Source organism: Heliangelus exortis, chromosome Z (genome assembly GCF_036169615.1).
Source record: "Heliangelus exortis chromosome Z, bHelExo1.hap1, whole genome shotgun sequence".
Taxonomy (NCBI): Eukaryota; Metazoa; Chordata; class Aves; order Apodiformes; family Trochilidae; genus Heliangelus; species Heliangelus exortis.
Genome location: NC_092454.1, coordinates 49,261,297 through 49,289,101, shown reverse-complemented (window position 1 = coordinate 49,289,101; position 27,805 = coordinate 49,261,297). Strand labels below are relative to the sequence as shown.

The 27,805-nt window shown below is 38.4% G+C and overlaps 2 protein-coding genes across 9 annotated transcripts in view; one reads left to right on the top strand and one right to left on the bottom strand.

Moving 5' to 3' along the window:
• The window catches only part of POLK (DNA polymerase kappa), a 39,347-nt gene extending 26,763 nt beyond the window's left edge, over positions 1 to 12,584 (bottom strand). The window contains exons 1-5 of one of the 5 annotated variants that reach the window (XM_071731039.1): positions 12,474 to 12,584; positions 12,261 to 12,373; positions 4,710 to 4,817; positions 2,232 to 2,409; positions 1 to 120 (exon numbers count right to left, since the gene is read on the bottom strand). In XM_071731039.1, coding sequence (XP_071587140.1) covers positions 1 to 120; positions 2,232 to 2,369 — 258 coding nt within the window. In that variant the 5' untranslated portion in view covers positions 2,370 to 2,409; positions 4,710 to 4,817; positions 12,261 to 12,373; positions 12,474 to 12,584. Of the gene's footprint in view, positions 121 to 2,231; positions 2,410 to 4,709; positions 4,818 to 7,004; positions 7,067 to 12,188; positions 12,380 to 12,473 lie in introns of those variants that run through there. The other 4 variants (XM_071731037.1, XM_071731041.1, XM_071731038.1 and 1 more) reach the window with 4 other exon arrangements.
• A 170-nt stretch (positions 12,585 to 12,754) lies between these two features.
• Positions 12,755 to 27,805, top strand: part of CERT1 (ceramide transporter 1) — a 70,182-nt gene continuing 55,131 nt past the window's right edge. For 3 of the 4 annotated variants that reach the window (XM_071731046.1, XM_071731045.1, XM_071731043.1), the window contains exons 1-2: positions 12,756 to 13,216; positions 16,779 to 16,913. In XM_071731046.1, coding sequence (XP_071587147.1) covers positions 13,121 to 13,216; positions 16,779 to 16,913 — 231 coding nt within the window. In that variant the 5' untranslated portion in view covers positions 12,756 to 13,120. Of the gene's footprint in view, positions 13,217 to 16,778; positions 16,914 to 27,805 lie in introns of all 4 variants that reach the window. The other variant, XM_071731044.1, reaches the window with a different exon arrangement.

Sequence of the window (27,805 nt, the reverse complement as noted above, 5' to 3'; positions counted from 1 at the left end):
CTGCAGCTGTGCTTTCAAGAGCTGTTGTGTTGTAATTTTCTCCTTTAGCTGCATCATTTTTTCAATACGTTGGTTAACTTGTTGATCTTTCTTTAGCTCATTTTCATAAAATCTAGAACCCTGGAAGAAAACTGAAGTTGGTTTTTTTTTCTTTTCTATAAACAACCACATTTCATATGTAAATACAGAAAATATAAATTACAGTAATAATTTATAATGCATTGGATTTTCATATAGATGAAACATAAGAGACCCATTGTGCTTTACATCTCTCTCCTCAAATGACACAAATGTCACCCTCCTTGTCAGATCCATAAACTCAGACCAGTACAAAGCAGATAAAAGTTATATTATTCTTTACAATACCTCCAAGATATGACGTATAAAACTCTAAAAGAATTTGATTTAGACATTTAATCTACATGGAGATAAATAATGACATTATAAAAGTCAAATCCACTTATAACACTGAGTATTCATTGACCATTTTATCTTGAAGAACACTGCAGAATTAGAAGCTATTTGGGAGAGGATGACGAAAAGCAGATGGGTATTGAAAAGCCCTCTTGCTCTCAAGCATGTAATTGCTCATTCAAGAACAGGAATGAATAAAAGGAGACATAATGAAAGCATAAAAAGACAATAATCTTGTAGAAAGGGAAATGATATGATACATTTTCTGATTCATAACAAAGAGGGCACACAATGACATAGCGAAGAGAAAAACTCAGAACCAGGAAATGTTTTTCTTGCAACATCTGCTTGGCTTACAAGAGAAGTAACATTTGCAAGAAGAGGTAATGCCTTTAATGAACCATCTGATAAAATCTGCAAAAGTGGACACCTTAGATCAAAGCCTCCAACTGCCAAACTATCACTGATGCCAAGAATTCAGCTTTAGTCAAATAAGAATCAAGCATTTATATAGAAAGCAAAAATATCCACTTTTATAATAATAATAAAAAGTATGAATGGCAAGACTGTAATGCATCATGTCTTGTTGCTTAGAAGATACTGCTAACTAGAAGAACTCAGGGTGTGTCTTCTTTCATTACCAGACATGCATTTCTTTTTTTCTCCCCTCTACAATCAAGCATGACCTGTTGAAACTCATTAAAAGACGTAAGTACCAAACACTGGTGGGGGAAGCAACCCAATACTTCAGAATTGCTATTAAACTGTGGGAGTTTTTACATCTCTTGCAATGTTTCACAGTTTATATGCTAAAAAAAATTGTTGTAATACAATTGTAGATAGTGTTTGTAGGTATAATTTTGAAGACTAAAGAAAAGCTTAAGAAAAAGAACACTGATTTCTCAAGCTCTATCTGCTATTTACATTATTTTACTTTTTTGGTAGAAAGATATTCCAGTACATAAATGTTGGTATATTAGTTCTGAAAGCCCATTTTACAGTTCGTTCTGTTTCATACTAAGAAATGAAACAGTCATAAATCAACAAGGGGCCTGATAACATATAAAGTATAATCAAAGTGAAAATGCAAGCAAAAATAAATTCGTCAAGTAAGAGCTGTCCCACCCCTGTGGTTTACCACAAAGCAATAGCAGAACACATGAGCAAAAATCAAGTACATAAGATAGGGCCACAGCAACACCAAATGAAATACACAGTTGTGCAAGGAAATGTAAGAAAAAACAGAGCTGCTCAAATGCAGAGAAGACTCTCCAGTAACAAGTAAGAGCAGGAATATTTCAATGCTTTGTAGATCTGAGGGGTCCTCTGTGTATCTTTGGATACAAGTGCTGGCCACTCCTCTTGAATACCAAGAAGACAGCCAAGGCAGGCAGTAAGCACAAAGAAATCCCAGTGAAAATACCAGAAAAAGCTGATTACATCAAATTCATCAGCTACAGGAAAGTGATCAACACCAGTAGATCTGCTTGGCTGATTCATGTTGATGTGAGCAAAAAGAACGGAAAAGGGGAGGAAAAGAGGCCTTAGGAAGCTGAAAACACAATTACCTCTAGACAATGCTGTGATATTTCCTTGCTGTTTCAGGCAAAAAGGAAGCACCTAAGGTACTCACCTGTACTCCTCCATGTCCCTGTCAATTAATTCAACAGTGCCCTATGGTCTCTCCTCTTCCTCCCCACACATGCATTTCTTCTTAGAAGCTGCCCATCATGAGTGATAAAACTTGGGGGAGTAAGAGGGCCATTATTGATACTAGACAACGGATAGAGCAGCAGTAAAAAAGTAATTATACCAACCTTGGTAGCTTCCATGATGATTTTATTGATTTTCTCTTTATCCAAACCTTGCATTCCAGCTTTGTTATCATTAAGGCCCATTCTAAGTAGAAGTCCATCACTGCATGAGCTATTGCCAACTTTTTTCATGTCATCCATAGTATTTCTTGAAACAAGTAGCTCTTTTACGACCTAATACCTGAGAAAAAGAATTTAAATCATATATTTGTTTCTAAGTTCTAGCTGAACAAGAAAAAAAAAAAAAAAAAACAAAACCCAAAAAGCTATGAAATTCATTTTGGGCAACATGGTTTAGTGGGAGGTGTCCCTGCCCATGCAGGGTTCTTAGAACTAGATGATATTTCAGACCCCTTCCAACCCACACCATCCTAGGAATCTATGACTTACTGTATTTATTGAGTAAGCATTCTATACTTTTTCAGAGGAATCATACTTATCACAAATACAAAGGCTTGTTTTTCTTTTAAGTGGCTCACTTGCCACACTACCCATACAAAGCCACATGAAACTCTATCACAGTGTCTGGAAACATCAAGGTTTTATTTTTTATTAACTGAAAACCACACTTTTAAAAGACCCCTTACAGAAATAACTGAATATCACCAACTTCAGGTAAAGGCTTGCACCTTCGATATGCGCATGAGATTTGTGACTGTATATCATCCTGTCAGATGAAACAACACTACCTTAAAGAAAAAACTGCTCACCAGATTATTAAATTAAAAGACACTGATTGTTTTTTTAAATGGCAGAGGACCATAATTTATTTAGTCCTCATGCTTGCTTAAGACAAGCCATAGAATCCTCCACAGTGATTTCTAGCTCACATTCAAAAATTTTTGTTTGCGTTAAAGCTCTTTTTTTTAGAAATAGATGGTTTCCATTAAAAGTTTTGAATAAACTATTGTTTAATTCTGGGTAAAATTCATTCATTCTTCTTTTTCCCATTGATTTGTAGAGCCATGGCATCACACTGATAGAACTAACCAAGCCTTTACCAGCCAATTAACACTATCAGCAATTTCTTATACATAGAGGTACCTCTGACATCTTCCCTTGTTGCTTATAAAAATAAATATATGAATCCCACCATAGGCTTTAATTAGATAGTAAATTGTCCAGTTATTACACTGATCTTAAAGAAACTTAAGAAAGTCAATGTTATCATCTGAAGCACAAACTTGTGGTCTGATTTTGCCAGATTAAAACAAGCAGAATATAAGTGTGACACTGGCATAAATTACTTAACATGTATATATTACTGGAAAAGCATGCAGAAATTACTTCCTACTTAAAGTTGCTGACTCACAAATCAGCTAAGCTTTACTCTCATGGAAGAAGCACATTCACTCCTAAACTTCCCCTTCATGCTGCTTCCTATGACAGGAGCCCTTCCTGTTTGAATGAGGCACACGCTGTCAGGCACAGACAGCAGCTCTATTAACAAAATCACAAATTAAACAAATTTAAGCAAAGTAAATGTGTTAGAGAAAGTCATCTTTTCAAAAAGAGTCCTCACAAAAAGAAAGCAACCCCAATTTCAATAACATTTTATTAACTGAGATTATTTATTATGTCTTCTGAAGATACATGATCAGGTAAGCAGTGCTGTATTTATCTCTGGTTTGTTGTATTTCAAGGAACTCTTCTCTTGACCCTTCAGTAGCACTTGAGATACTCTAAGGGCAACTGGGAATGGGAGTGGCTTCATTGCTCTTATGGATATCTATCAAATACAACTCACAATGAGAAGTATTTTCATAATTTTTTCCTTTACAGTAGAACAACCTCTTAAACTTAATGTACACGTTCACCAGAGCAGGTTTCCTAGACTTCCATCAAAGGAAAAAGCATTGCATCCATACAACATCCAAAGTTTAATCTCAGGCTTATAAGCAACTTCCTATCAATTAGCTCCACAATAATTCTAGTGTTACTGGCAATCTCTGGGTAAGTAACTGGCACAATTCCCAGTAAATACTTTCCTAAATGTCCCTCCACTACTCCTCCTGGTTCTTCTATCACTTTTAGCTTTAAAGAAGCCAGAATGAACACAAGATAGCTACTATTTCTAGCTCCATTCTCTGCAACAATTATTAGCTGTTCATTATTCCTGTGTGTTTATCCCTAGACTCTACTAATCTTTCCTCCTCTCTTTTCAGTTCACTCTTGAAGGCTCAGTTTTATAGCAGATGCTTTAATTACTGATTTACATCGGTCAAAAGCCTTTGTTATAATACTGATACATATCCAGCAAGAAAAATTTACCATGATGATACCAATGATAAAAAAAGTAATTGTTTTAAAGAAGTCTTTGAAAAGGTGGCCTCCTGATGCATTTTCTTCATGCATCTCAGCAATTCCAGCTTCTTGTGTGGACCAAAATACATTGCTATTAACAGATGGTAAGTGTATAAATATCAAACAATACATCAGTTAGGATAAAGAAGAAAATAGGACATGACATTAGTTACTCACCAGAGCCTAGAGGAGTACAGAAGGAAAATATGAATAGTAACTGATCCAAAGTTCAGCTGTTTAAGATGAAGAGAACCTCAAGATTATCATGGTTTCAGAATAGCAGGCCTGAAAAAAAAAAAAGTAAAATATTTATCATAGAGAAATTAATCTCAAAAGCTGCAATAAAACAAGCAATAAAACCAATGCGTCATCTGTCACAGACAAAACAAAAAAAGAGAAATATTTAAATGAAATATAGGAGGATCACAGCCTGAAACACTATGCAAAATATGAAAAAAAAAAAAAAAGCAGCGTAGAAACTGGTAAAGACAATCAGTAACTCTTTTAATGGAAAACTGACCTAGGGAAAGCATTTAGCAAATTTTTTGCTAAAACTACTTGTAAAAAATAGGTAAAGGTTTAGAGTCTAATGAAACACTAACAAAGAACTAGGCAAAGAGTGACATATTTTTGGTATGCTGTCACCTCAAGAAGCTGCTGCAATACTTGAGCAGCTTCCTCTAACAGAACACGAAAAATCTCTTCCAACATCATACTGAGTACTTAGGGTGTTAAATCTGAGAAATCTGTAAAAGCAGCTGACAGTAAAATACCATCCTATTATTCCCGTGATTTGGGAAATGTGGGAAGGGAGCAGGCAAGTCATCCTTAAGTGGAGGAGGTAACTTTCCAATTGCTACTGGAAGGGCTTCTAAAAGCAAAGCGGAAGACTTGGGCACCAACAGTTATGGCAAAACAAAAAGCAGAGCAAACAGAGAATAACACTACTGTGTAGGAAGCTTTGTAGTAACCTGGGATGTTTACAAGTGGAAAAAGACCACTAATAAAGCCCCAATGAGGCTCTTCTAGAAGACAGAACACATACTCAACCGAACCAGTCAGACAGGATTATATAGTATATTAAAGTACCAAGACACTGAAACAGCAGTAAAATCAAACAACTGAGTTTCAAGTACCTCAACCTTTATTCAAATTTAGCATATTTTAGAACAGTTTACTGAACTAGCCTCAAGGAAATGTCTTCTATTTGATCCTACACCACACCTTCAGCCTGTCTTCAACAAAAATCCTCCAGTTCCAGCAACATAAAGAGCGTGTTGTGTGAAAACTTGCCTACATATCATTATTTTTATGTAATAAAATAATACATTTAAAAGAGACAAAGTATTTATAAACTATTTATAAGAATAATCAGTTCAGTGGACACTGCAATTATGCTGCTTATTAACATTGCAAAGAATGTTGACTGTTTGCCTTTTACAGATAGTGCTAACATGTTTGAAAAATATTAGGACTGGAAAATGACACCAGTATGAAAAAGGAACTTATTTACATAATAAAAGAACATATTAATGAATTATGATTTGATGCATGTAAATTGCATACCAGTCCTCATAAAGAAAATCAAATTCTTAAATCTTTGCTATCTTTGCTCATGCTAATAGTAAGAGGCAAAGAAGTTACTAAGATATACAACTGCCTACTTCCTCCAGACCTCAAAAGCTAAATCAAGGCATATATTACTTATTTAAAAGCCCACTTGCTTTAATCTCAGGCACTCCTAAATCCCACTTGCCCTGAGTAAGTCTCCATAGTGTCTAAAAAAATGATGTTGCAAATAAAACCACAATTATTAAAGAGCACTTTCTATATGACTTTTGAAATATTATTTTTAAGATGGCTAAAACAAGGATCTAAATTAAAGTCTCTTTAATTTCTGTAAAACTCATAAAAGCCTCCAATGACATTTCAACAAAATCTGATGCCTCAATAATTGTAGTGATCCCAAAATAAACTTCGTATTTTGCCAGTTAAAACATTTTAGAGTTTCCCTCATTTAAAATCTTCTATTCTTACATTAGCAAGAGCAAAATAAAATTATAAGCTGCTAACTTAATGTACAAATGCAGAGATGAATAAAGTGATAGCTTCAAGAATCCTGCTATTATATGGGCTACACCAGAAGAAAATCAGTATTACCTTAATTTTAGTGATGAAGTCAAGATGTTAATAGGAGTTCGGTGAAAGCAATGAAAGCACAAGGAACAATTAACAGCTAATCCAGTTAGTTAATCCAGACTTCATCCAGTTTTGACCACAATGGACTACTTTGCAGAGTTTTGGCTAAAATTAAGTGTGTTGCAGTACAGATCACTCAATATTCAAAAGAGAAATGCCTCTGAAGCTAGCACTATACCAAAAATATAAGAGAAGAAAAAACTAAAAAAACCTTGCTTTCAAATATTAGTGTGTTTTTTTATTATTCTTATGAAAACCTTAAAAATGAATCACTATCAAATACTACCGAAGTTTGGAGTACTCAGGTCAAGTGTGAGATGGAAAAATTTCTTCCATAAAACAGTCGTTAGTCACATCCATGTACAAGATGGTTGTGAATAATATAAAACTCCTGGAACACTTTTTGTCCATAAGATCCTGGAAAGTCAAATACAAAGTATCCAGCTTTAACACATCTTCAGTAAAACCCTAATTCAGTGGTTTAAGATTCAAAAAGAAGCAATTTCAGTTACCTCAAAACACACGCTTGTCAGAAAACTTTCATGGGCCACCAACTCACCGTAACACATACCAAAAACCTCATAAGCCAAGACAAATAAACTGGACAAAAATAAGCAAGACAGATGTTTTCCTAGTAAGAAAGCTACAAAAAAGGTCCCTTATAACCACTTTCATTGATAGTGAGATGGAATTAAGCTTAGTGTTGTAAGCAGCTTCCTCTACCAAAACCCATGAACTAATGAGCGGTTCCTGTTGTGGATCTTAGACAGGACAACTCACAGACACCTATTTGCAAAAAACTTCCAGTTTACATGAATGCAAAATATAAAATATACTCTGAAGAAACCATGTAGAAAGTTACTGAACATTCTGAACTAAAGAATAAGAAATCAAGTAAATAAAGTTCTTTTTAAAACAAACAAAAAAGCACTAACAGAAATAAAAATGAAAATTGTTTCGACAAGAGATGTGCAAAGCTGTTAAATGAATGAATGGGGATATTCTTGGGCAGAAAATAAAATCACCTCTACCAAAGACTGTATCTCAGAAATAAGCATGAAATACTTCATCTACTTTATTACTTTTTGCCAAGCATAGACATATACTTGAAGAATAAAGAAATGAAGAGTGAATGCAGAACAAGCCAAGCAGACTGATTCAAGTGTAACTTTCAGTCCCAACCTTTCAAATGTCTCCCTTGGACTGGAAATTATTACAGCTGGAAAGCACATCATAGGTAACCTTGAAACAAAGCCCCTGAGTACTACTGAAGCAAAAGTGTAAGTAATAAGTAAAAGAAATTACATGAAACCTTCCCAGTAAGGCTACAACTCATCTAAATAAACATTTTTAATAGATGCCACTTTGGTTTTATTCCAATGGCTAATTAAGACTGAACTGGTGGCCTTGTGCTACACTTCTGTCACTACACAGCAGTACATTACCTAGGCAGTGCCTGCTACTGTTAGAGCCATCATCATTAAAGAAGTAAAACAGCTAACATACCTTGGTATAAAAAAAATCATGTACCATCCTTTTGAGCAAAAAGCATTGCTTTTTCCTTCAGCTTCTAAGAGAAGAACAAGCATGCATTTAACAAGCTAGGAAAATTCAATCCTGCTAGAATATTTTAACATTTCTGATATTTAAAAGGTTGCACTACAAATACAAGGAAATACTGTAGCTGACAACAAACTCCTTAACTCTCATTTCCTTGGAAAAGCATGTTTCTCCACTAATGATTTATGTATCAGATGCTCTAAAGTCTCTCCTTTTCAGAATAAACCACAAACAAAGACATGCAAGTTCAGATTGCCCTTCTGAACTACATGCTTAGCTTTCTTCAGCCAAGGGAACGCTTGATATTTATTAGTCCTGGTTTCTGATCAGCCCTGAGAAGTGGACTCCTGTCATTTTTAATCCTGTAGCGATTTACAAGAAAAGAACAGGACCTCACAGTGTTATTAGCATTTAATATATGCAGTGTCAACCACCTGGACCACCTTGGTGCATTCAGAACTGCTACTGTTTTATGGTCTCTCTCATTATAGAATAAAACCTAGTTCCCTAGGGAAAAAAAATAATCTTTTGAGAAAGACCTAAGTATTTTTACAAATTCAGTAAGACAAGGTCTATGATAAACTAATATGGAACAGAAAACTGGGCCAGGACTCGTAAGAGTGGAAATTCCAAGTGTCCAAGCTGACATGGACTATTTTTTTTAAGTAGCAGCTGACTTGGAATTGTACAAAAACATAGACCCCAACATGCACCTATAATCACCCATAAAAAAAAAAAGCTCTAGAATTGTGTCTTTTCTGAACTCATTTAACAAACTACATAAACTCAATCATTTAAAAAAGTAAATAATTCATACTGCAAAGCTTCTGATAATGCCCAAAATTAAATTTATCTTATGGCTTATATCAAACTGAATTATACCTTGCTTATGCAAATAAATATGCAAGTGAGAAAACTGGAATACTCCTACTATTTTTCTGCAGGCAAGATGGAGAACAATTCTGTTGTAAATCCTGCTTCCAGTTTCTCTGTGTAAAAAATATTCAAGTCTTGAAAAATTCAGCTTATTCAAAGGGCAATCTTCTGTCTATTCATTTTCCAAGGCTTTTTAAACTAGAAGATTTATCTCAAGTTTCTAACCAAGTTTTTCTAGTACTTCTAGACTACTGAAAGTAAATGTTTCAACATTGAATCCATAAAGAAAATAATGAGGGAATGGAACTATTGTTATCAACATTCCACAGTAAAAGTGACACCAGAAGTGTAGTTATCTGCAATTGTTCCTACAGTTTTGTTTATTGCCATTATATTAATAAATAGCAGTGATATCTTCTCTTGGTTTTTTTTAACTTAAAAAAATAACCCTATCACAGTGATTCAGAGAGACCATCACTGTTACATAAAAAAACATCTCAATCATTTGTATCTCAGAGCTTACACTAAGGCATTATGCCATGGCATAAACAAAGCTCCTTCAAGAATCCTGTTAAGGAAAATGGCCTCCAATTTAAGAACATACTAACCACAAGCTTGAACACTTCAGAAAATGTTTATACACTTGTGGTAAATGTGTTCTAATAACATAAAATGAACATGTTAAAACAGAAGGTACAATAGTGGAAATAAGAGATATAAAAAGGAAAAAGAAAAAACAGATATTTTAAAGGTACCCAGTTTATGATGTTTATGACTATCATCTTTAGAAGTAAAACTCAAACAAAACATTTTTGTATTACAAATAGTATATTAGCAGTAGAGAAAGATGGTAGGTGTTCCACTACTCTAACAAAGGTGATGACTATTTCCAGTTTTAACAGTAGTTTATAAACTTTTCACAAGCTCTAAGACACCACAAGGGGCAGGGATTGAATTCTGGGACTTGCAATGAAAAAATAAACACAGCAATAAAGGAATGGAAAAGGCACAGAAGGAGCTAAAGAGGAGTGAGTAGCCTACATCAGCACACTAGTCTGATCATCTCCATTTTCCACTCTCTGATTTGCATCCCATATTCACCTTGAAGCAGGAAAACCAGATGCCCTTCAAACCAAACTGGAAAACAGTGCTTTCAGAGAACACTTGACACATTACAATTGCTAATGCAGGTGCTCTCCATGAGCTCACACTAGTACTAGTGAGAACACCTTTTAAAAAATATGTAAAATGACCTCAAGGTTCTCAGTACCAAATCTTTCCTTTACAAATCTACTCTCACTGCACCAGGTTCATGGTAATGTGGCTATGGCTTGATCCTATTAAGAACAACATAGAGAAAGTTATATATGAAAAAGCTAGTCAGAAAGAGGAGTTAATTTACATAAGATATTCACAATCCCAATTTGCTTTTGGGAAGAAGATATACTGGTGATGTTATGAAAAACTTAAGACATATTTGGAGGATGGGGCATATATAAAAAAATTCATTATCCCAAGCAAAGCGTTACATGAGAAGATGAAAACTTAAGCCTTTTACCATTCAGTACTTATTCATTTAAAGTTTGGTTATAAAACATTAGCTAGCATTAGTAACTGAACAAATATTCACTCTAACAAGGCTTCTAAACCTAAGATAATATAAAATCATGACATTTTTATTTTTTAACACCTGTTTGACTCAATCAGTGTTATACAGAGGGAAAAAAAAAAAAAGTGCTACAGAGCTACATCTAGAATCAGGTGACTAGTTTTAAACTGAAAGCACGAAAGGACATTGCTAGGTAGTACACATTATTTCCACTGCTATAAGGTTTTGTTCAGACATGCCCCTTCACCTCAGGATAAAGAAGTTCAGTCAGAGTTTAAGTGGGAAAACATAACTGGCATTAGAGGTGATATCACTTAACTTATCTACATACTAGAGTGAAAAACTAGAAATTATTCTAATACTTATCAACATATACATAACACAGCAAATCTGTTTGCTTAACAAAAGCAGTACCGTTGGCAACAGACACCAAGAAAAAATATCTTCCTTGTTTTCTTTCCAAGCAGCTGGTAAATCAAAGAACATAGTTTCTAAACATTTTAGAAAACAATATTAAAAAAATGTTTAAAATAGAGCCCATAGGACCATAAAAATTATTTCTGTCCATTCCAGTGATTGCACAATCATTAAGATGGCTGTGACAGTTCTTTTATTTCTAGTTGCTCAGGACAAAAATGCTGTATGCTGCATTCATTGCAACTCTGTATCTGAGACTTTGAGCTGGTTGTAATATTCTTTAACTGTTAGCTACTATATATGTAAAGAACACATACAAGTAGCTGTGTCAATGCCAGGAGCTCTACCAAAAAAACAGTTAATCTAAAATAATAAAAGCTTTCAGGTAGTGTAACACGGAAAAAATCATACACAATTTGTCATGAGGAAGTCAGGAGAAACAACATTGCACAACCATTGCACAAGTGCATGTTCTGAAACTGCAGTTTCTTCAGCCAACACTTTTAACACACTTTCTTGTTTTCAAGAAATCACAAGATGAGCCGGTACAAATCCTAAGTCCTTCCCACACCCCTACATTTGTTCATAAATTGTTAAGTGACAGGCTCAACTGCCTTTTTTGCCTTTCGGCAAATATTAAATCTGTAGACAAAAACTACCTTTTCGTTACCTAAGAGGCGAAAATACGAGACAAATAAAAGCCAGGACACCGCTCCGCCGGAGCTGGTGCGTTCCGCTCAACACAGGCCTTTGGTCACAGGCAGTGTAGCAGAACGAAAGCTGCGCGCAGCGCTGCTCAGCCGGCTGGGAAGGAGAGGGTAGCGGAGCCTCTAGGCACGCCGCCCCTGACCACGGCCGCCGCCGGCCGCAGGGAACGGGCCGCAGGGAGCGGGCGGCAGCGGGGTATGGCGCCGGTGCCCCTCAGGCCCATGCAGGGAGCAGAATCTGACCCCGCTACTTGCGGCGGGGCGTCCCGCCATGCCCTCACGACTCACCCCGGAGACAGCAGCACCCCCCGCCTCTTCCTGCGGCCACCATTTTTGTTAAGGGAAAAGTTTGGCGCTCACCCCTTGCGTCCCGCCGGTTTGAGGCAGGAAAGACGAGGACACATCTCTCACACTAAAAAGCAAACAGAACAGAAGAGCCGCTTCATCTCACTACTGAAAGAGCCGTCCATCACCTAAAAAAAAAAAAAAAAAAACAGACTCAAAAATAACGCTAACATCCCTCAACCAGTACCACTGCCCTGCCCCAGCAGCAGCGAGAGGGAAGTTCCCCACCTCACAGGGACACGGGGAGGTGAAACCCGCTGAGGATCTGTACGGGACCGCCGAAACCAAGATGGCAGCCTCCCGCTGAGGGGAGGGAGACAACTGCCCCGGCCGACTACACCTCCCAGCAGGCCGTGCGCCACTCGTCAGCACCAGAAACTACCGTTCCCTAGAGGCAACGGTGAGCGGGCTTGCGGCTGGCGAGACAAGACTACAACTCCCGTCAGGCACCGCGCTGCCCGTCGGCGGGGCTGGGCGGGGAGACCTGGGGCGGAGCTGGTAAATAGTGGCACACAGCACCGGTCTCCCGTAAGATGGCGGCGGCGGCAGCGGCGGCTGCAGCGGCGGCAGGAGCGGCTGAGCTGTGAGCGGAGTGCGCGGCAGGCGGACGCGCGCTCGCCCCTCCTCCCCTCGCCACCTCTATGTTGTAGCTCTTACTGCCAGTGGGGGCCGAGGGGCTGCGGTGAGGGGTAAGCCCGAGCCTGCGTGCCTCGGCGCCGGCCGGTCTTTGGCAGGGCGGGCGGCGCTAGTGGCACCGGCAAAGACCGGTGCCGTTCAGGTAGAGCAGCACCTTCGGCAGGAGGAGGTTGAGGCTGCGGTGGGCGGGGGCCGCTTCTGCTCTTTCCTGCTCGGCGGTGGCTGCGGCTCCTGTCTCAATGTCGGACAACCAGAGCTGGCACTCGTCCGGTTCCGAGGAGGACCCCGAGACCGAGCTCGGGCTGCCTGTTGAGCTCTGCGGGGTGCTTAGCAAGGTAAGCTGCTTCTCCCCCTCTCCACGGCCTCTCAGCTCTCCTCTCCGCTCCCCCCCACTCCGTTTCGGGGCTGGTCGAGGGCTGTCAGCCTAGTCCTGTCTCTTGCCCGCTCTTGAGGATGAGGCCGAAGCGCCCGGCGACAGCGGAGGGGCCTGGCAGAGAGGCCGGGAGGCTCCACGGGAGGCGCTGGCACGGCCGGGGCAGCCGCCACCTGACAGCGGGGAGCCTGCCAAGCGGCCGCTGCGGCGCCCGGTGCCAACCGCCCGCGCCCCCTCCCTCAGCCACCGGCACATCTCCGCTGCCGGCCCCCCGCCTCCTCGCAGCTGCTGCCCGCCCTTACCCAGCCGGGGAGGCAGCTCTTTCTCCGGGAAGAGCCGCGGGCACGGCTTCAGACAAGACAGCGGCTGGGTTAGGCGTCGTTGGGGCCCGTCCCAGCGGTCTCCGGCGTCCCGAGCCCTCTGGCTACCCGGTTGAGGTTCGGGAGTGCCGGGCCCGGGCGGAGGCGGCGGGGTGCGCCGAGGGAGGGCGGCTCCCCCGCGCTACAGGCTCCTGGCCGGAGCCGGCGGCGGGCCCGGGTGCGGGTTACAGCCGCGGCACCCCCCTTGCCTCCGCCGGAGCTCCCCAAGGCAGGTTCAGCCCCTGGTCTCGCCCCAGCAGCGGGCGCCGGCAAGAGCGGCACAGCGTTCCTCCAAGTACCAAAACAGGGCAAGGGAACAGTCCTGCAGCACGAGATACTGGAGGTGTGGAGGAGCGGAAGGAAAAGGGCACTAAAGCTTATTTCCCCTTTTAAAAATAAGCATTTTTTTGCTCTTCTGTCACTGATAATAAGATGCCTTCCGAGTATGCGTGGGGTGATAGGGGGAAATTTTATTTTTAGAAAGAGTTTGAAGTTGAATTACAAAGTTTGAACCCAGATTTTATTTTTAATTACAGAAAGTACCTTGAATTAAACAGGAATAATGTTGAAATAGGTTTAGAATTGAAGCGCTATGTTTTGGATTTTTTTCTTGTCCTACACGATAGGACTGGATGCATGCCTACATAGGAGACACAGGTCACAGGTCACAGAGGTGATAAAGCAGCCCTAAGTCATAACGGGGTGAAGGCTCAGCATTGTGAGGGATTTGGTGAACTCTTTCTAGACTGAAAATGTTTTGAACTCCAGAGCTGACAGAAACAGCAGAGAAGGAAGGTCCTGGCTGGCACTTGTAAGATCTTGTCATCTAATAGTGGATGGGGGAGGGAGAAGATGAGACGCATGTGAGATGTCACAGCCGTTAAAATGTGATGCTTTGGTTTTGTGTAATTGTATCCGTAGGTTTTTTCTTCCCATGGCAAAGATTTCATTGTAAACTTTAGTCTTTGTGGAATGTATTTTATTCCTATATTTGCAAATTAAATACTTCACTAAGTCCAGCTACTGTTTTTTACTGCTGTAGCAGGTGAAGTTAACATTCTCTAGCATAGGTATGTGCAAACGTTTTATTTTTCTGTATGATTATGCTGACCATAGCTGATGTTACCTTTCCTGTGAGAACGTGGGATGTAATATGAATAGCCAAGTATTGTAAAACCTGTTGCAGTAAGTATGCTTGAGGGATAAGTTTACCTTTTTTTTTTTTTAGCTGATGCATCAGTAGTACTTGAAACTGATTAAAATGAAATGGTAGCTTACCAGACTGTCTATTAAGGAAATACCTGTTTTTAATAAATTATGGTGTATGATTAAATTCTAAAGTGATAAAAGCAGTTCTCTGAGTACTTAGTAGTGTTTCAGTTCTTCTTCCCTTCAGAGTAGAGGGAAGCTCTGAAGGAAATGGAGTATTTTCTTAAGAGAAGCTTAATAGAAGTACATCCTGCTAGTCTCTTTAAATGTTTCAGAAATCTGTGCTTTTTTTCCATTATATTTCCTGCTAACAATTTTAAAGTGGATATGAAGAAAACGTCAACGTGTAAGAGTCTTTCTTGTAGCACCAGAGTCTGGATGCTTGAAAAAAGTGGTCTTTGACAAAAACTTGTGCCCATCCAGTATACTTCTCCTTAGTCACAGTACAGTTTGATTGCAACAGCAAATGCAAAATTGACTGCTATATGTATTTATTCTCATGTAGCTGTCAAATAAGGAAGGGTGTTTTCCTCCCTGTCCCTTGCTTATTTGCTCAAGATAACTTTGGACTCTGCCTTTAATATCTGGGTGGAGTTGGGAATATGAGTGAGGGGAAAAGAGGAAGGCAGGAAATAATATGCCTCCATCCATGGCTGCTTGTGCTACCAGTTCGTGTACTGAGCACAACTGAGAATTTCTTTAGGAAATACAGAGCTTAGCATTCCAGTGTATTCAGAGATTACAAAGAGCAAATTGAGATCTTATGTACACTTGAAAATTATTTGAGATTTTTCAGCTGTAGAATTTCTTTTCGTATTACTTCCTCTTGTTACAGCTAGAGTTAAGATGTAGAAATGGGATGTGTATTAATTGCTTAGTATGATATAGAAGGGAGTCTGTTAGACAGTCAACTGTCTTCCCTTGGTTAGAAATCTCTTCATTTAGAAAACTGTGGATAATGGTTAGACTTAAATGCTAAAACCAACCTGTTTCTCAGAGCTTTTATCAAAGAATTGTCCTGATCAAATGCTAAATAAAATTATTTTCGATGCTTCTTCATTTTTATCTAACTTAGAATTTTTGCACTGTGGTTGAAGATGAAGCAAGAATATACAGTCAAGAGTTAAAGAACAGTCCTAATGGTCTATCAGTGTTGTATTGTTCTACAAAGTGCAGTTGGGAAGATACTGCAAAGAAATTATTGATAACCCTAAATTTTAGTTTCTTCTTACTAGACCTCTGTAGGATGAAAACTGGACATGTTGCTGAAATCAGTTTCATTCTACATGTGAATGTGGAGTACCTACAAAAATCTGAATAGCAAAAAGATGGGTGTCTGCTGATAAGCAAATATGTTCTTAATGAGAAAGTAGTAGGAATAAAACCTAAAGCCATGTCTATGAACAGTATTAAATTGATGAAGAACTGGTTACCCAGTGCACTACAAGCTATATACTGTAGGATAATATCATTTTTGCATTTATATGAAGAGAAGTACATATTTTAGTAAAATCATTTTTGTAGAAATTTTAGATAAAAATAATTTCATTTTCCATTTAAGTTTGGCTTTTTGTATAACTCCAAACTTTAAATCACATGACTAACCTTACCTTAGTGATTAATGTTTGATTCTTTCCACTCTTTTCTTCAGTCTGTGTTATGAGTAGGTTTATAACCTTTATTTTAACTGGCCTTGGAAATGCAGTTGCCGTGAAGACATCTGTTATCATGTTGCTCATTTGAAAAAACTGTTTTTAGTAAGTTTAGAGTTTTGTAAACTTACTTGAACATCTCTGAGTAGTGTCATAAAGTTCTAAATGGGGAAGAACTTACTTTTTAAAAGTTGCTTTTTTCTCCTGATTCTTGAAAGCCAGAGAAATGTGAGCCACATTGTCTCTTATTGCGATTTTTCTATTAGCTGATTTTTGGATTTTTTTAATTTTTTTTTTTTTACAGTGGACTAACTACATTCATGGGTGGCAGGATCGATGGGTAGTTCTGAAAAGCAACACACTCAGTTATTACAAGTCAGAAGATGAAACGGAGTATGGCTGCAGAGGCTCTATCTGTCTGAGCAAAGCAGTGATTACAGTAAGTATATTTCATTATTTCTAACTCTTCATTATTTCAGGTGTGACATGTTTATTTAGTGAGAGGAAAACTTGTTCAATTAGCTTGTTAAAGTAGTTTCTTCAGCTATTTTAGGTATAGAATTACATTATCCTTCCAAAACAGGTAGATTCATGGGACAGTACTGATTAATTGAATGAAGAGGTGGGGTCTGGTTGAACTATTTGCTGTATTAACCACTGAGACTGAAAAGAGCTGCTTTTTTCTGGAACAGAGAACTGAAGGATGAATATGTATTGTATACTGTCTGGATAATGAACTGTAAAGAACTGGCCTTGTGTACTGAGTTACAGGGGAAGACAGTGAAAGTCAGCACATGATGCTAAGTTGCTTTTAGCCAGGTAAAGATAAAAACAGCCTCAAAGATGTTTATTTGGTTTGTAACAGGGTGGAGGCTTGAACTAAAAGTTATGCTAAGTGGTCACAGGATGAGAAAAAGTTACAGGTATTATAAAAACTTCATATATGCACAGATGTAATCTTTAGCCTGGACATCCTAAATTACTGTTGAGGTTGACTGTCAAAGCCAGATTGTTTTTATTAATGTTACTCTTCATTACCATAAAGCTTTGTAGCTATTTCACTCCTAAAGTCAAACTTTCAATGAAGACTTTGATGGCAGTCCCATCATGGAGGATCTGTGGGATTCAGCTTTAGTGTTGTAAGGTCTAGAGTCTGCCATTAGAAGAGGAAACAGAAATGTTCTATAGAGCTGGCAGTCCAGCTGCCAGGCTGACTGGCCTTTCTTCTTGTACTGTCTTTTTCTTGATTACTGTGCCTGTTCTGATAGTGCTATCACTGCTTTTATAGAGTCACTTGCACTAATATCAACAGCAGTATGGTAAGCATAGCATAACTCAAGCTGGAAGGGAACTTGAGGTCATCTGCTGTGCCTTTCCACTTTCCCACTTCAGGCAGTCTGACAGAAAGGCCAGCACTAATTTAATCCTGGTGGTAGTTTATATTAATAGATTTTTCAAACCTGTTTACAAATTCTTAGCCACTTTTTTTTTCTTTTTCTTTCTGTTTTTTGTCCTAGAACACTGCTTTTATTGCGTTGTAAAGAGTCATTTAGACTTTTTCTGAAAATGCCTGGACAAGGACTAAACAATAAATTCAGTTTGTATAATGGAGATATTTTCATTAAAGTAGGGTACTTTTCCCAGAAATAAAAATCAGAAAGCATGGTTGCTTAGTGAAGGCAGTAATTGTTTTGTATTAATATACAGGTTTCAGAATGGCCTTCTGATGACGTAAATTTCTTGAGTATCTATTGTGAATATCTGGAGCTCAGGACAGACAAGAGGATAGAAAATTGAAGTCTGAGTTTTCTGAGTAACAATAAGTAGCTATTGTGGATAATTTCGTACATAGGACTGAAGAGAATAAGAACACTACACAAATAGGGGCTAAACTGACAGTTTTCTATTTTAAGCTTCTAATTTTCTTATACATAGGCTGAAGAAAGAGTGAGGTGGTTCTTTTCAGTAATTAGTCACTAGTGATGAAAAACATACCCCATTTTTAAAAAATACAGTTTGTTGAACAGCTGCCCTTCCTTGCTCTAGCATTATTTCTGGTTTATAGTATGATGCTTGGCACCATTAATAATTAGGCACTTGTGGATGTAAAAGTGGACATTTTTACAAATATGTTGGGAATTTAACAAGGGTTGCTTCATCCATTTGTCAATTTAAACAAATACAGGACTTCCTATGAGATCTTTCTTAACAAAAACTTTAAAGTCTTCAGATATTTAAGTTTTAGAATAAAGATGTGTGTTTTTAACGGGAGGAGTTGTTAGTGATAGACAACTGTTCTCATGTTAGTATTGTTAAAAACCCTTTTAGCATGGATCATGTATTGCAAAATAGACTTTAAAAAATTACCTTGACATTAACAGTGTGTTGTTGTGCTCTTTTAAGTTTTATACAATGTGAAGTGTAACATATTTCAGAAGCAGCTGGAGTGGTAGTGTATAGAAGTGTAGTGGAAGTGTACAGAAAAAGAGGACTAATGGGGATAAACATGCCATTTAATTTTTCTAGCTACTGCTCCAAATTTCGATCTTGCTGGCAGATCTGTTTATGATAAAAGAAGAATGATGCAGCTTTTATCTACTGATAGGTGTGATTAAGTCTGTTGCTAGTTAAATTGAACGAGAACTAAGAGCTTTTAGTTGATGAAAGCTCTTATTAAAACGCTAAGCTATAATCTGTGCCCTGGGCAGAAATACTGTTGCAGTAAATTTGTAGTAATTGCTAACTGCATGCAAAAATATTGTTTCCAACTGTCTGAGGTTGGAAAACAATCTTTTGTAGTATGAAGTGATGAGCATTTAATTAAATAATTATTTTTCTGTAATTTGATAAAGTGCTTCCTCAGCCTTAACTACCACTAGAAAGATGACCCAAGTAAACGAAAACATAAAAGGCAAACCCTGGCTAGGTAGAAGTTTAAGGACATGTGGCAATTAGTACTTATAGGCTTTGGTGTGTACCTTAAATAGAGTAGCTAAATCCAGATTGGTGAAAACTTGGGGCCAAATGGGAGAGTAAGCTGAATGGATATACTAGACAGAGGCAAGTGCAGTCAGGAGTGCTTACTCGTATGTGAAAGGCCTGAGGTGACTGTATTCTGGAGAGGAAAATGCCAAAGAGTAACAGGAGCATGAGGGAGAGAAAGGGAGTTTATGCCTATGAGACAGTGATGCGGGGTTGGTGCTGCTGCAGCAGACAAAGTTGCTTGGAACGTGGGGTTTTCCTGGACAATTTTCAAAATACACATCATCTCTACAAATTCATGTATGTCTCTGAATGAGCAAGAAATGGGTCTGTGTTCATAGGGAAAACATCAAAATATTGACCTCTGTTTATCAAATGGCTATAGAGTGCTAATATCCTTGCAAGCAAAAAGCAATTATTTGTCAGGGTGGAGAAGCAGAAGATTGGTTCCTTAGTACGTGTTGAGGAAGTTAAGTCAGAAGTAGAAAAATATGGATCCAGAGCAGCTCAGGTGGAACTGTTCTTCATATTATGATGAAGAATTCCATAGTGATTAATATGTGAAATACAGTCATGTGTATTAGTCAAGTATTTTAGGATTACTTAATATTGTTGAAGAATTCAGCTTTAGTACTTGAATATAATCATGTGTTACCACATACTTGAAATCAGGGCTGTAATCCAGGAATTCTTCTGTTGACTTTTTATTATGAAATAGAATATCATTCCTCCACTTGAGTTATTTTATTAAGATAATTAATTAAGTTTTAAAAGTGTTAATGATATCCACTTCAGGATCATAGTTCTTGTGTATGATTTATATCAGAACATTTTCATGATGTGGAGTATTTCTCAGGGATGCTGTACCAAGCCTTAAATAATTACAGTGTTAGCATTTGGTGTTAAAGCTATGATATTGTACTTCAGCATTTTTTCTGTGATATTTGCAAGTCTTATTCTTGCTCAATCTGCATTTCAATGCATGTTCATAAGATTGATTTATAGTTCGTGGTTACATTTGGTTCATATGTACTTCACCCTTAGGGCTCATAGTGTTGCTCAACAGTCCTGCTAGGCAACGTGCTGTTGATGATCTGATCTGTCTTGTGATAGCAGCTAATGAAATTTTTTTTCACTGCTATTGATAAGTTGTACAATACCAGACTTCACTTTCTGATAAGCATTCCTAAGTAAAAAGGTCAGAATTCTGTTTTTTAATCTGCTAATAAGCAGCTGCACTGGGCCATCTCCTGTTTTGCAGACTCCTGAAGTTACTAACTCCCCAGCCTTTGCTTCTGTTCATACACAGAACATGCACTTCACTTGCTGCTTTTTCCATCTTTCTGTAATCAATGTGAAATAGACCACATGTTCTGACTTCCGCTGCTTTATCTGTTTATTATGTCTTTCAACTCAATTGAAGTCCACCATTCCTCAGTTAAGAAGATCAGTTGGAAGAGAATTTGCTGCCCCGTATCTTCAGGCACTTAACTCATATTTTATTGTGACTAGTGTCTAATGTATCTTAAAGCCTTTGAAGTTGCACTCATTTAAGGATAAAAGTTGGTCTTTTACTTAAGCTCTGTTTTGACACTCTTTAACAACAAAATGTGTGCATATATATAGATTTATATGTACACAAGTATAATTGTGATATCTTTAAAGGAATTAGAGACATCTGTGAGGGAGTTTGACAAATCGAGTCCAATTTTAAAGTTAGAATGAAATCTTTTAGCCTACTGTTTGTTAGCACACACCTTGTGCTTGTAATTCTTACACATTGTTAATTATCACTCTACATTGACTCTTACACATTAACCATTATCATTATATATTCAAAGCATATTTAGTCTGATATCTGATTTGTATTCTCAATTATCTGTAAGCATGCAGTACCATGTACCCAGTGCCACATAACACATAGGTTATCTCATAAGACATAAGGTTATGTCTTTGTTCTTGATTGCCCTACTTGCTGAGGTCAATGTACCCTCACTGAGGAACTCCTGAGGTAAGAGGTGGGAGAAGGTGGATGACAGGACGAGGACAGAATTGAAGTAGGCATCTCCTTCTGCCAGTGTAATCCCTCCTTGATTTAGGGTCTTTTATTGGTCTTGTATAAAATGATTGAGATTACATGTGTTGCTTAGGTTTTTGTTTGTTTTTTGTTTGTTTTTTGTTTGTTTTTTTGGTTGGTTTTTGGTTGGTTTTTGGTGGTTGGTTTTTGGTGGTTGGTTTTTGGTGGTTGGTTTTTGGTGGTTGGTTTTTGGTGGTTGGTTTTTGGTGGTTGGTTTTTGGTGGTTGGTTGTTGGTGGTTGGTTGTTGGTGGTTGGTTGGTGGTGGTTGGTTGGTGGTGGTTGGTTGGTGGTGGTTGGTTGGTGGTGGTTGGTTGGTGGTTGGTTGGTTGGTGGTTGGTGGTTGGTTGGTTGTTTGGTTGGTTGTTTGGTTGGTGGTTGGTTGGTGGTTGGTTGGTGGTTGGTTGGTGGTTGGTTGGTGGTTGGTTGGTGGTTGGTTGGTGGTTGGTTGGTGGTTGGTTGGTGGTTGGTTGGTGGTTGGTTGGTGGTTGGTTGGTGGTTGGTTGGTGGTTGGTTGGTGGTTGGTTGGTGGTTGGTTGGTGGTTGGTTGGTGGTTGGTTGGTGGTTGGTTGGTGGTTGGTTGGTGGTTGGTTGGTGGTTGGTTGGTGGTTGGTTGGTGGTTGGTTGGTGGTTGGTTGGTGGTTGGTTGGTGGTTGGTTGGTGGTTGGTTGGTTGGTTGGTGGTTGGTTGGTTGGTTGGTGGTTGGTTGGCTTTTGGCAGTTTTTCCCTAGTGTAGGTGCTGTTGGAGCCAAAACAGCTTTCTCTTCTGAAGGTTGCACTTTTCCCACTGACCAGTAATCAATTATTTATGGGTTGCTTATGGTGTGGGGCCTCTGCTTTTAGTCTCTGTCCATATTTTCACTTTTAAAGGCCTTTTTTATCTCATGCATAAGTGGTGTATCATAACAAGAGACAGCTTGTACCATGGTCCAGTTTACAGAGCCAGTATTCATAACAAGTGGGTAACGAGCCTAACCAAATCAGGACTGGGGCTTTGCTTAGTTAAGGCTTGTTGCTAGTAATGTTAATACTGCATCTATAGAAGTGCTTATACAGCTGAACTATATTACATTGCTTATGTTTGAATTCAAACCAAGCAAATCTTAAATCTTAACATTCTGCTTTCACAGGTACTGCAGGCCTCTGCTTTAACTGCAGTTCCACTGCTTTTATAGGATTGGAACTTTCTGTTCCCATCTCCCCAAGTTTAAGTGCAGGGTGCTCTGCTTTCTGACAGCTCAGCATAGTTCTGTGAAGCATGACATTTCTCTTAGGGTAGAGTTCTCTGGGTGTTACCTCATGGTTTTCTTGTGAAATCCATATTGTTGCTGCTGGCCTGCATTCAGCTTTTGGTTCTTCTGTGACATTGCAGTTCATAGTAGGAGATACAACAAAACTAATCAATATACAAATACCAATAGCCAAGCAGCAGTGTATATGCAATTCCTGCTTTTATATTTCACTGTTACATAAAAACAAACTTTTACAAAAGTGACACATGGGATTTCTGCATTCTTGAAGGTTAGGCTGCATTTGCCTTGCTTCCTGATTAATAACTCTAGCTTGTTGTGTGTGATGAGATACTTGGTGCTTTAAAATCTATTCTAAGCTGATGGGGTTTTTTCCAGGTGGTATAATTGATTTTTTTTTTTTTTTTTTTTTTTTTGTGGCTGGTCCATGATGACAATTGATGATGCAGGTATTTTGCTCCAAATGGATACCTGAGAAGTATCATATGAATTTTTTTTTTCAGGGAACACAATTTTTTGCTTTGGTTCTCACCAAAGGGACAGCATTCACACTTCCATTTCCAACATCTCATATACTGATACTCTAGAGGCAAGCTCTGAAGTTGTTACAACTTTGAGAAAGTGTAATATTCTTCATGTTCAAATAGGACAGGCCCTTTAGTTACATCCTGATTTCTCATGGTGTGTATCTAAATCTCATAACACCCCATCACTAATCCATGGAGATCTTATACAGGGTATCCAAAATCACTAGTAAATCACTTTAGGCAGTGGCTCTGATCACATGCTGCTTTACAATCATTTCAGCCTTGCCCTCATTTCTTTTAACAACACAGTGCCTTTCAATGTCTTTGGCCAAAGTTTAGCCTGTATTTCAAGTGCTAAACATTTGCTAAACTCTGGATCTTGTTATTGGTCATTGGTTTTTCAGAAAGCAGTTAGGAATATAATGTGTCAGAGGTGTGTTACACATAAACCAGTACAGCTAATAATTCCACAGTATTAACAGGGAAACAATTAGATAAAATATTAACAGACTCGGTACTATAAGACTATATAGGATAGCTGATTCCCACAGAAAATTTAAAAATTATTTTAGCATGGTTGTTCCTGCATATGAACCTCTCTGCTGGGTGTGCAGAAAACCAGATTGACCAGGTTTGCTCTTGAGAACTCAGGTTTCAAGTTTTAAATGTGGTTTTGCTGCTAAAGTAATACATACAAGATTTGGTTGTTCCAGATTTAAAAAGCTGATTTTCCAGTGAGAGCTTCTTTGAAATGGATTAAACCAAGGTAATTTTAAAGTTTGCATAGCTTGCTAACAAGCTAATATTGAATTCTACTTAGCATGCTTCAGCTTTCATGGGTGCAATGGGTGGGCCTTCCACTTCAACCAGGTTTTGGAAAGGTAGTTATTATTTAAAAGGAAGAGCAGTATTGAAAGGCAAATATCTTAGCCTAAGACTGTGAAATATTTGGGTAGTAGCACAGAGTTAAAATACGCAAGCTTTTATATTTTTAACCTGATTTTCTTTAACATTTTTCTACACATATAAATGTACCATTATGATAGGTTTTCTTTTTAATGTAATTATTATCAAACTAAGGGTCATCCCTGTTTAGGTAGGCATAAAACTCTTGAAAACCTGCTTATTTGAAATAAGGTTTTCTTTTATTCTGTAAAAATAAAAATACAGCTTTCTGATGTGTCTATGAAGTATATTCTTATAGCTGGGAAGACAAGACATCCTAGTCTTTTCCTACTCAGCTTTGCCTGGACTTTGGAATTGAAAGAGGGAAACAGAATTTTGTGTTGTTAGTTTTAGCTAGACCCCGGTTTCTCAGATCTGTGCATCTGCTTGGATTTTTTTTTGAGTGGTAAAGGGGTAAGTATTAGAAATAAAGGGCATTGGAACTTGCAGCACCTCTGGAGGTTTTGGTATATTTTAAATAAAATGTATGATAAACAGTGATGTTTTACTTAGTTGCTCCCCCTTGAGAATACGATTTAGGAGAGTGGTACTGGAAAAAAACCCTTGCAGAATTAAACTATGGTCTTTATGTATTAACTTTATATTTCTAAGGCAAATAATCTTAAAAAATAACCTGAAGAGATAGGAGGATCTACTTATGTACTTGGACTGGGTATACATGGGAAGGGTGGGGGATGCTGCCTGGCCTCTGGGCAGAGGCTGGGCTGTCCAGCACTGGACATGTCTGGTTCTAGCTGGTTCCAGCAGACACACTGCAGGGCACAAATGGGCCCCTTGGCTGCCATGGCGACACCTTGACATAAATGTAGTTAAAGGGCACAAATGCTGCTCAGCAGTGTGTAAGGAAGAGAGGAGAAGGAAAATATGCAGCCCTGCAATCACTGAGGTGAGCAGGAAGAGATTGTCCAGGTGCTGAACAGAGTCCCCTGCAGCCTGTGCAGGAGAGAACTGCACAGCAGACATCTCCCTGCAACCTGTGAGGAGTACCACACCAGATCAGATGTCCACACTGCAGCCTGTGGAGGACCCTGCCATGGCTGCTGGATACATCCTAGAGGATGATGTTGCCTGTGGAGAGCACACGCTGGAGGGGGTTTATCCTGGAGGTTTGCAGCCATGGATCCTTGGTGGAGCAGGGGAAGAATGTGAGGAAGGTGCAGCAGAGTTAAAGCATTATTAACTGGCCACAGCCTGTATTCTGCAGCTTCCTGTGGCTGTGTTTGTGCTTTTGTTTTTGTTTCTCACCATGCAGCTCTAATTGGAAATAAATTAATTTCACTGAGTCAAGTCTGACTTGCCGATGATGGCATTAGGTAAGTGATCACCCTGTCTTTATCTTAACCCATCAGCTTTTAATCTTATTTTCTCCCACTGTACAGCTGAAGAAGGGGAGTGAATGCAGCTGGCTGGGTGTCTTACTTGCCAAGGTCAAGTCACTGCACTAATCTAGGGTGTCATAATAAACATAGCTTGTGATTAATGTACTTCTTTGAAAGAATAAAGAGAGACAAGGATTGTTCTAGGCACAGGGTGGATTTTGCTGCATGTGCTTTGGGAAAGGAAGAAATATCTAAAGCAAAATACTGTGATGATGCTCATTCAGGGAAAATATTGTCAAGGAAGGATACAAGGAGGAGCAGACCACTCAGAATAGCATCATTCAGGCTGTTTTCTAAGGAATGAGCAGTGACTACAGAAATAAATACATTAACCAAATACTTCTCTTTAGTATTTACTAGGGCACAAAAGACCATGTTTTTAGACCTATCTTGTCTGGTAAAAAGTCTTATTAAGAATAGTATTCATTGGTAAACTAGGTATTTTGATTCACATTATTAAGAGGATTTTTTCTACTGATGGTTTTCTATATGGTTTCACTGTATAGAATATAACTAAAATCTCTGTGGTACTTATCTTTTAAGTGGTTTTTATGTTAGCCTTTTTTCAGCCATTTTAAATTTTGTAGAAAGAGGACATACTTCCTCAACAATTTTGATCTGTTATTACTTAAATACTTTAGAAAAATTACTATAAGGTGCACTTTTTGAAACTTGGCTGAGCTTTTCACTCTTTTTTTCTAGCTGAATAATCACAGCTTTTGCCAATTTCAGACTTGTTTTATGTGGGAGCTGAAATGTGGTTTTCATGTGTACTTTTAAATTTGTCCTGTATGACTGAAGGAATTAAATTAAAGTAAACTTTTTATCTTTCTCTTTGCTGTTGTTAGCACTTCAGTGCAAGTATATATAGAAAGTATTAATGTAAATTTTCCTTCTTGGTATTGGAGAGATTTTTTTGCTTGTTTGTTTTGTTTTGGGTTTTTTGGGGTTTTTTTTTGTTTGCTCTCAATTGAAATACACATTTTGGTGTTAGCTTCCACTCTCAGTAACTGCAGTGTTTTTCTTACTTTGATACATGTTGCTTACTGGGAATGAAGAATTTTGTTTTGTTACCCACTACTTTACACTGCTGTCACTGGCTTCTCCTTTTTTCTCTTGCATCAGATAAGCTACTTAAGGTCTGCAGCATCATTTTTCTCAATATATCGCTCATCATATATGTTTTGCCTTCTCTCTGTTTAACATACTCTAGCGTTTTTGTCCCTTTATTCCTGTATTATCAAATACCTATCTCTTCCTTTGTCTAGTTTGCTGTCCACTGTTTTGAGGAGGTTCCCTTGCAGTTCTGTTTCTGACAGTGTTTCTGACTTCCATCTGTTTCATAAGTAAACAGTTCAGCATATTCTGATAGTTGCTTGTCCCCCTCTGTCCTTTCTTGTGTTATACACTGTCTGGGAATGATCTTCTGGGCTTCCTCTTGTTAATTAGGTAAGGATAGAGGATTTTTTGGCACTGCAATTAATATATCCAGACCCAGAACTTGCTGAATGACCTATGAGAACATAAAGGCAAAAGCTCTTGTTATGTGCTAACTGCTCAGGATGCCTTTTTTGTAGAGGAAGTGGTAGTTTTTTCAGGTACTGTGTAACTGGAGGATTTCAGGAAGTTGCAGAATTGTGCAAAAGGGACCTTTTTTTTTTTCCTAAATTCCATGGGGATGGTGGAAAAACTAATCCACAAACTGGTGTCTGAATTTTACCTTGTGTTGTAGGAAAGTGACACTGTTCATGTGGAAGAAGATTGGATTTTCAGCTCTGAGTTGGCAAATGTTGGTTATGATAGCCTGGCTTGCATCTCATTTTCCAGGTTGCAGCTTTTCATATTCACTTTTAGAAGTATTTAAGTTGCAGTTGGTGCAGACTATACTATTCTTAGAAGATTTTACAGACTGTGAATGTGAATATACTTGTAAATGGTTCCTGCACTGTCCCATCAGCAAGGCAAAGTGTATCAACCTTTATTCTGAGTAGAGGAGAAGTGATCTTGAGTGGTGCATAAATATCGTATTTGAAAAAGAAAAAAAAAAATTAAAAAATCTCCAAGTGTGGGTTACAGCACTTGTATCAGTGCAATAAGTGCAAAACACTCGTATTTATCTAGGAAGAATAATTTTAGGTTTTTAAGGTTTTTT